The 9,506-nt window shown below is 59.2% G+C and overlaps 1 protein-coding gene across 1 annotated transcript; it reads right to left on the reverse strand.

Moving 5' to 3' along the window:
- Nucleotides 1-1,412: 1,412 nt before the first annotated feature.
- Nucleotides 1,413-9,262, reverse strand: LOC140000329 (maestro heat-like repeat-containing protein family member 7). Its single transcript, XM_072030167.1, has 19 exons — nucleotides 8,813-9,262; nucleotides 8,135-8,205; nucleotides 7,864-7,992; nucleotides 7,643-7,722; nucleotides 7,360-7,483; nucleotides 6,989-7,078; nucleotides 6,798-6,902; nucleotides 6,399-6,576; nucleotides 5,566-5,672; nucleotides 5,188-5,337; nucleotides 4,812-4,966; nucleotides 4,312-4,450; nucleotides 3,909-4,046; nucleotides 3,554-3,730; nucleotides 3,043-3,198; nucleotides 2,600-2,701; nucleotides 2,288-2,390; nucleotides 2,034-2,093; nucleotides 1,413-1,624 (listed from the first exon to the last, which is right to left on the reverse strand). Exons 1-19 carry the CDS (start codon nucleotides 9,225-9,227, stop codon nucleotides 1,497-1,499), a joined length of 2,607 nt encoding a protein of 868 aa, XP_071886268.1. The 5' UTR covers nucleotides 9,228-9,262; the 3' UTR covers nucleotides 1,413-1,496.
- Between the last annotated feature and the right edge of the window lie 244 nt (nucleotides 9,263-9,506).

The following is a 9,506-nucleotide window of genomic DNA, read 5'->3' on the forward strand; positions in this document are numbered from 1 at the left end:
TGACTAATGCCTGAAGATGCCCAGCTCCTTCCCAGTGCCCCCAGTAATGCCTGGAGACCCCTAATACCTTCCCAGTGCTCCCCAGTGCTGTCTTTAGCCCCCCCAGTTCTGTTCCAGTGCCACTCAGTAATGTCTGGAGATGCCTGGTTCCCTCCCAGTGCCCCCTAGTTCTGTCCTGAGTGCCCCCAGTTCTCTCCCAGTTCCCCCCAGTATTGCTCAGAGTCCCCAAGCACCCTCCCAGTGACCCCCAGTAATGCCTAGAGACCCCCCTGCTCCCTCCCAGTGTCCCCCAGTTCTGCCCAGAGGTCACCAGTACCCTCCCAGTAACCCCCAGTGCTGGCCCCCGTGCCCCAGTGTGCTCACAGTTCCTCCCAGTGCTCCCCAGAGTCCCCAGTGTACGCATCTAGTGCATCCCAGTACCCTCCCAGCATCCCCAAGTGATGCCCAGAGCATACCAATTCCTTCCCAGTGCCTCCCAGCACTGCCTGGAGACCACCCAGTACCCTCCCAGTGCTCCCCTGAGCCACCAGTACCCACCTAGAAGTAGCTAGAGCCCCCAGTACTCTCCCAGTGCCCCCCAGTACTGCACAGAGCCCCTCAATAACACCCCAGTGCCCCACATTGCTGTCTAGAGCCCCTCAGTGTTCTCCCAGTGCCCACCAGTAATGCCTACAGGAGGTCTCTGGGCATTACTGAAGGGCACTGGGAGAGTGCTGGGAAGCTCTGAGCGACACTGGGGGGCGCTGGAAGAGAGCTGAAGATCCGCAGGCATTACTGGGGGGGGGGCACTGGGAGGGTGCTGGTGGGCTCTAAGCAACACTGGGACGCATTGGGAGGGAACTGGGGACACTCAGGACAGCACTAGGGTCACTGGGAGGGAATTGGGGGGGTCTCCAGGCATTACTGGGGCACACTGGAACAGAATTGAGGGGGCTGAAGACAGCACTGGGGGGCACTGGGAGGGTGCTGGGGGGCTCTGAGCAATACTGGGGGGGCACAGGGAGAGTACTGAAGGTCCATAGGCATTACTCGGGGGCACTGGGAGGGTGCTGGGGCGCTCTGGGCAATACTGGGGGGGCACTGGGAGAGTGCTGAAGGTCCATAGGCATTACTGGGGGGCACTGGGAGGGTGCTGGGGAGCTCTGGGCAACACTGGGGGGCACTGGGAGGGTGCTGGGGCCTCTAAGCAATATTGGGAGGCACTGGGTGGGTTAACCACTTGCTAGACACCTCTAGATACAGGCACAGCCAGGGATTTGGAAGCTTTTAGAGGGTTCCAGGGATTCAGAAATTCTTTGAAGGTTCCAGGATGGGTCAGGAGAAAAGGGACCCATAACAGGAACTTGGAAGATTGGGTCTACTCCTGGAGAGCTGAACGTTAGGCTTGTTACAAATGAAGTCTCAACTCGATCTGAATTTAGTCATACTTATAAAATGGGTAATATTTAAAGATTTATAGTAATATTTACAAAAGGGTTTTGGGGACTGCTGCGGGGCTAACAGCAGCACAGCAGTCGAGATAGCAGTTCTGACATTCTGTAACGCCTTGACGTCAGGATCTTGGTGGTTTGAACTGTCGTGTAACGGACCGTGGGATTCGGGTCGTTACATAAAGGCTGGAGGGCTGCAAAAGAAAGAAGAGCAGAGATGAAAACCCACTCCTTGCAGAGATCCCCAGGCATCCCCTGCAGACCATGCCAGCCCCACTCGACTCTTCCCCAGGCCAGGAAGAGGCAGTTTCATCTCCCTCTTCGTCCAGGTTGCGTGCTCTACAACAGGCTCCCACCTTCTGTCAGCCTTACTGCCCTTTCCCCTGACTCTTCCTCAGGGACACTCAACCCTTTCAGCGGCACTGCCCAGCTCCAGGCTGGGAGGCCATTCCCTGACACCACGGGCTACCCAGTCTCCTCTCCCTCGTTCCTATGGCTGCATTGCTCCTCCGCCCTGAAGCATTTCCCTGGAGCAGGGCAAGGCACGGGGGCCTCTGCCGCTGTCCCCCCAGCCCTAGCACACCCCCCACTGCCCTCACTCACCGCTGAGGATTTCATCCAGCTTCTCCTCGCTCTGGTCCTTGCAGTAGCGTGCAGCAAGACCTAGACACAGAGAATCTTATCAGAGCCCCGCTCCCCAGCACGCTCCCAGCAGTGCAGCCCCTGGCCTGGCCAGCCAGGCTGTGCCCCCTCCTGCACCCTGGAGCAAGGGCCCAGTCGGGGGGCTCTGGGGGCAACAGGGCTGTGCCTGGGGCTGCCAAAGGCTGCCCCAAGAGGGACTCAGGGGCTGGGCTCACCAATGAATCTGACGGCCTCAAGTCGCAAGTTGGTCTGAGTGGCCTGCAGGTAGGGCTGGCTCTGCCGCAGGTATTCTTCTACTCTGCCTCTGTCCTGCTGCAGCTGGAGAGAGAGAGAACGCAGGGTCACGGGGCTTGCACACCCTCTCCAGGGTCTCCTCCAGCATCCTGGGGGCAGGGAGGGCAGAGGGGCCTGCAGAACAGCCCCCTGGGGCTCTGTGCTGGCAGGAAGGGAGCGAGGATGCGGCTGCAGGCAGCGGGCTCTGGCCGGGCACGTTTGCCCAGCTGGGGCAAACCAAGATGGGTCCTTACCAAGCACTCCCTGATGTTCCACGTCTGTTCTGTCTTGGCCAAGCGCTTGAGCTCTTTGCGTCGCAGAAACTTTGCAGCCACGGCGAGAGCTTCCCCAGAGGCCTGCGGAGCAGCAGAGGTTGGGAGGTAGCAGCACAGCCTTGGGAAGGAGACCCTCTGTCCCCTCCTCTTGGCAGGGCTGCGAGCCTTTCCCAGCGTGTTATGGGAGGCTGTGGTGGGGAGCAGCGTGCACTGGGTTCAGTGGCCAAGGCAAGGCCACGGGACAGCCACCATCGGAGGCAGCTCACGATGAGAGAGATCCCAGAGATCACAGCCAGACATCAGAGGCTGGACTCGATGATCTTGAGGTCTCTTCCAACCTAGAAATTCTGTGATCCCCCAGAGCAACCCTGTGGCATCAGCACACCCTTGCCCACCTAACTGCTCAGCTCTGAGATCTGTACCTTTGCTACGCTCTCACTCTGGTCTCTCATGTGAAAGTAGAGTGGGAGAAGGCTCCTGTGCACTGTCCTCTTAATTTCCTTCTTCCTTTGCCGCAGCACAGCCTTCACCACAGCTTGGAAGAGGCAGATGGAGTGCTCCCGCACCTGGCTGGACTCCTGGCAGGGAGGAGGACAGGAGGAATTTCAGCATCAGCTTGACTGATGTGAAGGGATCTCCAAGCACTGTGAGATGCTTCAGCTCTGGATCCTTCCCAAAGGAGCTGCTCAGGGGCAGCTGCAAGGCCTGGTGCCCGTGAAGGGCAACGCAATCGGTTGCCATCGCAGGCTGCCCGCCAGCCACCCACTTTCGCCACCAGCCGCACCAGCCATGCCCAAGTAGAGCTCCCCAGCGCCTGGGCTGACGAGGAGACTGGGAAGGCCCTGCCTGAGTGCTGCCCACAGGGCCGGGTTGAAGGGCAGCCCTCGTTACAGGGGGCCCAGCTGAGGGCTCGGGCTCCCGCAGCACACTTACGTGGTCAAAGAGTGGCAGGAGCTTCTCAGCCAGCTGCAGAGCCGGGCCACTGGCCTTCCACCTCTCCACATGAGCCATCACGTTTCTCAGCACAGGCAGGGCCTTCATCAGCATGTCTGTGTTGGTGTCCTGCAGAGCCTCCACAATGTCTGGCAGCAAGACCTGAATTTTCCTTGCCTGTAGGAAAGACACCATTTCCCTTCCGTGAGGCAGTGAGAGACCACCCTGGGCAAAGGGCTCTGGTTCCTGAGCACCAGCCTCCTGCCTTGCTTCCTGGCAGCGGGGAGGGACGGGAGGGCAGAAGAGCAAAGCCCCAGGCTGCCAACATGGCTTTGCATGACGATGGCCCGCTCACCTTCTCAGGGCTCTCTGACACGGTGCAGAGCCCTTTCAGAACCAAAAAGCGCATCTCTGGGCTTGGGTGCTTCAGGTAGCTCTGGAGGTGCACTGGGTTACCAAAGTCCTCCTCAGAAATGTGATTCTGGGCCAGCATCTGCAAGAAAGAGCAGTGAGAGCCTGGCAGGGCCCCCTGCAGCCTCTTCTTCTCCCACCTTTGGGCAGGGATGGGGCAGCGCCAGCTGGCACCAAAGAGGCACCAGGCGCGGGGAGCTACGGGGGCTTGCCGGCCCCAGGGACCATGTGTCCGTACGTCCTGCGGGAGCTGGCAGTTTGGGGGTAGACGGGCACAGGGCTGTGCCTGTGTGCCTGAAGGGGCACACGTAGCCCTGCTGGGAGCAAGGTTTCATCTGGGAACTCACAGCCAAGCGACAGATGCAGGTGTCTTCGGTGACTGCGGTGCACCAGTTGCACAGCGGCAAGTCTTCCATCATGATGTTTAAAACCTTCTCCAAGGTCTGCGGCATGGCCAGGATCACCTCCCACATGCCCAGGTCAGTGCTGCAAGCCCAGAATACTCTGTCAGTGAGGCTGCCTCAGCCGCAGGGCCACAAACTGGGCCAGCCCCAGAGGACCCAGGCTGTCCTGCAGCCCCTGTGACTTGGGGAGCACTGAGGGCCCAGCCTGGGCAGGCAGGAGGGGGCTGAGCTGGTGTTCCCTGGGGGCAGGGGGACTCTGGGCTGCCTTGGACAGCTGGGCTGCTGCAGCCCTGGCTGGCCCAGTAGTGCTGGAACACATTGGTGGGAAGGAGGGCTGTGCTCCTTGGGGATGTCCTGCCCTTTGCCATTGGTGTGGCAAGCAGAGAGTCTCCAGGTGCATCTCCCGACGCGGAACAAGCCCTCAAGGATATTAAGGCCAGGACCTGCCACGTGGCCGAGAGAACTGCAGCAGGTTCTTGACTTCACTCCTGGGCATCACGTTGGTCAGCTGGAGAAGCAGGGAGTCCAGGCACTGCCACGCCGATGCTGTGTGGATGCTGCCCAGGTTTTTCCTGATGCACTCCATGATCGTTGGCACCTTGGGGGACAAAGTGGGAATGGTGTTGCCAGCAGACCGCAGCCATTGCCACAGCTGCCACTCAAACTTTGGCCCCTTCCATTGCTCTCTGCTGGCTTCAGGTGGCTTCTGGAGCCCAAGAGACCCCGATGTGCGAGGGAGGCGGGGAGGGAGGCAGGGAAGGAGAGAGGAACAACGCCTGGAAGAGCTCAAGGGCAGGGCCATGGCCACAGGCCACTTACATCTGTCAGCCAGTAGCCAGCGTCCTCCAAGGCTGCGTCCAGCACGCTGAAGGCCCCCTGCTTGTCATGGATGCTGGAGTCTTGTAAAGCTTCAAGGGCTGTGAGGATGATGTCCAGCCTCTCAGCAGGGAAGAGATGTCCTCCAAACCCCTGTGGGAAGAAGGAGGAGGGAAGACATGCCTCACTGAGTGTCCCAAGGGTGCTGCTTAGCTGAGCAGCAAGGGCAGCTCTGGAGAGAGGGCCCTCGGGGAACAAGAGGAACCCTCTCACCAGGGCGAGTGAGGCCGTGCCAGCCCCACCGGTTCTGGACCCCTTTGCCTACACGAGATGCCTGCTGATGCTGCGGACAAGATCCCCAGCAAGGCCAGAGCTCATTACCTTGGCAATTTCACAGGGAGTTGATGTTATAGAAAATAGAAATGTTGTATCCTCCAAACTCTGGTGTCTCTTTGCATACTTTTCCATGTCCTCTCTCAATATGCATTCTAAACAGGGGGCAACACCAAAGAGTCAGTAGGGAAGAGCATCTTTGCCAACAAGCTTGCCAAATATTGAAAAGCACTTTCACTAGGAATGGTTGAGGAGGGAGGCTCAGACCCATGGCGAGGAGAGTGATGGGCAGGGATGTAAAGCACAAGGTGAGGAGTGCTGGGAGCAAGAGGGACCTCAGGGATGATGCAGAAGGAGGAGAAGCAATGGCGTTGGGTGCTGTGGGGGTAGCAGCGTGTCACAGACCCCCTTCTGCTCGGGGTCAGGACGTGCAGGAAGCCCCCTGACACCTGCCTTTAAGACGGCAGGGAGCAAACAGTCAGGGAGCATTCTGGAGGGCGTCACCATCCCTGGTGATGCACGGCTGGCTCTGCTGTTCACTCCTCAGGGAAGATGTGGTTTGGGAAGTGCTCATCGATTGATGGCTTAGACTGGGGGAGACCACAAAATAGTGTGGTAGGTGATCTGGGGAGGGTTGGGAAGGACAGCAGCAGAGAACTGCTCCTGGACATCAGGTGAGTGTCTAGCTTCTGCGGAAAACGATAGCCAGAATGCTGCGGGAAGCTGCTGTGAGGAGCAGAGGAGGTCAGGGAACCTGGCAGAATTCTGTGGGCAGCCTCCACCAAGCACAAAAACAATCCTTCACAATACTCGGGGAGAACAGGTAGACAAACCAGCAGATGTCTGTGTGCAGATGGACATTGCCCACCACACCTTCTTACCTCTTCCTTCTGTGACGACTGTGTACATGTGAAAAAGACTTTTCAAAGCTGCGTGTCCCATGGAATCATCGCCACTGCTGAAAAGCAAGAGGTGGCCCAGCAGCTTGCCCAGGATGGGGATGCACAGGTTGAAATCTTTGGGCTCATCTTCGCTATAGATTTCAAAGTTCTCTAAGATCTGTATGAAAAAGGGAGGAGAGACAAAGGGCTTAGTGGAGGCAGAGCCAGCCCCTGAGATAGCAGGGCCTGGGGAGGGAAGAGCAGGGGTGAAGGAGGGACAAAGACCCTCGATTCACAGTGCTGAGGCCCTCACGTACATCGAGGCTTGCCTCACAGGCACCCTTGCATGGCAGGATGCTCTGGGATGCAGGAAAGGGTGGAGGGTTCCTTGTGCCTTACCTTGGTCACCAAATACCAGCGGATGAAAGTAATCAGCCTCTCAATCCTCCTCACAGCTCTCTCGCGCACAGTTGAGTTTTTGGAGCCAGCAAAGTCCAGCATCACCTGCGAGGAGAGAAGTTGCTGGGTTGACAGTGGTCTGCAAATGTGACCTGAGAGGATTCTTTGGAAATTCTTTGCAAATGCCAAACCTTCAACATATTCTGCATCTCTGTGTTGAAACTGGTGATGGGACAGCTGAGTACGAAGCCCTCCAGCATGGTGTCCAAGGCATCCATAGTCTGCAGGGAGGACAGAAGAGCATCGAATTATTTCTGTGGCCCTCCTCACCCTCAGGAGCTGGCTCTGAGCCCCTCTGGAGTTCAGGGGTGGCTTTGGGGCTAAAAAGCCGCTGCGTGCAGACATCCTACAGCACGGGATCATGCCCGGGAAGGGGAAAGGGTGAGGCTGGGAAAGCAAATCTGGGCCCCGGCCCTGCACTGGTCTCTGGTTGTGTCAGCACGGGGAAGCAAGGCAGCAGCTCAGCAGGACTGGGGGTGCCGGTACCTCACCCAGCACATACCTTGGCGTAGAGCGCTCTTTCTGTCTCTGGCATGTCCGACTCCGGAGGCAGAAAGAAGACGCTCTTGCAGCACACGTTCAGGAGACTCTCCCTTTTGCCATGCAGTGCTGTTGGTACGGTGTTGCTGAAGGAGAGAGAGAGAGGAGCCTGTTGGATGCAGTGCCTCGAGGCTTATGAAGGAGGACACGGACCTCCCTTGGCCAGGCATCCCTGGGAGGGACGGGCAGCCTCCCTGCCAGCTTCAGGGCCACCAGGACATTGCCACCAGGGGCTGGGCACGCACCTGAGGAGGGCGACAGTCTCCATGGCGATCTGCCAGAATTCTGTGCGCAAGCTGTCCACGGGCTCCTTTTCCATCAGCGCCTGCAGAGCACAAGCAGGATGAGACCTTGGAGCCGCCGGCACCCAGCAGCAGCAGAGCCAGCGCTGCCCCAGCCCTCGCCTCCCAGGGGGCTGGTGCCGGGGGGCCTTGCCCCTTCCCCAACCCGCTGCACATCCTCTCACCATGATGTGCTCCACCAGCTTATGTTTGCTGCAGAAGCCATGCAAGTTCATCGGCACACCCTTCTCGGTGACACATCTGCACAGATCGCAGATTTCGATGAGGAAAACTATCTTCTGCTCCTCGTTGCCCTGGCAGCCACAAAGACACCAACAGAGCATTAGGGGGACACCCACGGCCATCAGGACCAAAGCCTTGAGGGGTCTGGGGCTGTGTGGGACCCCTGGAGGGCAGCTCCAGGAGCACTGCTGCGATGCAAGTAGCTGCCATTACCTTTTCTTTCCGTCTGACATATGCCCTGATAGATTGCACAGCCGAGTTTCTGCGCAGTTTCCATATATTACCTGGAAAGGACGAAAGCAAAGAGTGCTGCAGAGAGGGGCTGAATGCAGGGGTGAGGAGAGGAAGGGCCCCAGCCCCAGAAGGACGTGGGGAGGCCACGGGAATGCCCAGAGGCTGCAGCAGCTCCGCTGGGAAGAGAGGCTGAGGGAGCTGGGCTTGTGGAGCCTGGAGAAGGCTGCGGGGGGACCTCGCTGCAGCCTCCCCGTGCCCAAAGGGGCTTCCAGGAAAGCTGGAGGGGGATCTTCATCATGGACTGCAGTGACAGGACAAGGGGTGACAGCTTTAACCTCAAAGAGGGCAGGTTTCTTTTGGCCAGGCAGGGATTTCTCTCCTTCATGCCCAGGGCAGTGAGGCCTTGGCGCAGGCTGCGGTGCCCCCTCCCTGGCACTGCCCACGGCCAGGCTGGGTGGGCTTTGGGCAGCATGGGCTGGGGGGAAGCATTGTGATCGCCGAGGTCCCCCCCAGCCCAGAGCGTCCTGGGATTCTGTGGTGCTGCGGAGGAAGCTCAGTCCCGTCAGCCCAAGCGCCACTTTACCCAGGAAAGGAGTCCTGGAGTCAAGCTGCGGTCTCTGTGTCCCCAACCCTCCCCACCCCATCCCTAAGACTCACTGGAATCCAGCAGCTGCGACTTCTTCTTGCTATCCTGTGTCGAACCGCTGTCCTCAACCACTAAGCTGTCCTCTACCGGTCTCCTGTCCTGTGCCGGGCTGCTGCCCACTTCCTGAGAAATGGCCTCTGCCAGGCTGCTGTCCTCTACCGGCAAAATGGCCTTGACTGGGGTTTTGTCCTCTGCCAGCAAGCTGTCCTCTGCTGGCTGGTTGCTGCCCCTAGAAGACCAGGTCTCCTGCCAGGCCAGCCTGGGCTGCCTGGGGGGCATGCCTCCCTCCTCATCCCATTCAGAAGCAGCCTCTGAAGTGGGAGAGCTCGCAAGGTTAAAAGGGCGGCTCGTCTGGGTGGGTGGTTGCGGCATTGTGGGACTTGGACTGCGCTCAGGGTCTCCTTGAGGCTCCTGTGCTCCTTCCATATCCGTCGCTGCCGTGCACCGACACTGAGGGTCCGAGCCACGGCTGCGCTCTTATAAGGCGGAGCCCTGGCGTGTCACCAAGTGACGTCACAATGGGTGCCACTGTGGCACGTGCCTGGGCTGGGTGGGCACCCATTGTGACGTCACTTCGTGACACCCCAGGGCTCCACCTTATAAGAGCACAGCCATGGCTCGGACGCTCAGTGTTGGTGCACGGCAGTGACGGACAGGGCAGGAGCACAGGGCCTTCGAGGAGTCCCCGAGCATAGCCCACGTCCC

The sequence above is a fragment of the Anas platyrhynchos genome, chromosome 33 (assembly GCF_047663525.1).
Source record: "Anas platyrhynchos isolate ZD024472 breed Pekin duck chromosome 33, IASCAAS_PekinDuck_T2T, whole genome shotgun sequence".
Lineage (NCBI taxonomy): Eukaryota > Metazoa > Chordata > Aves > Anseriformes > Anatidae > Anas > Anas platyrhynchos.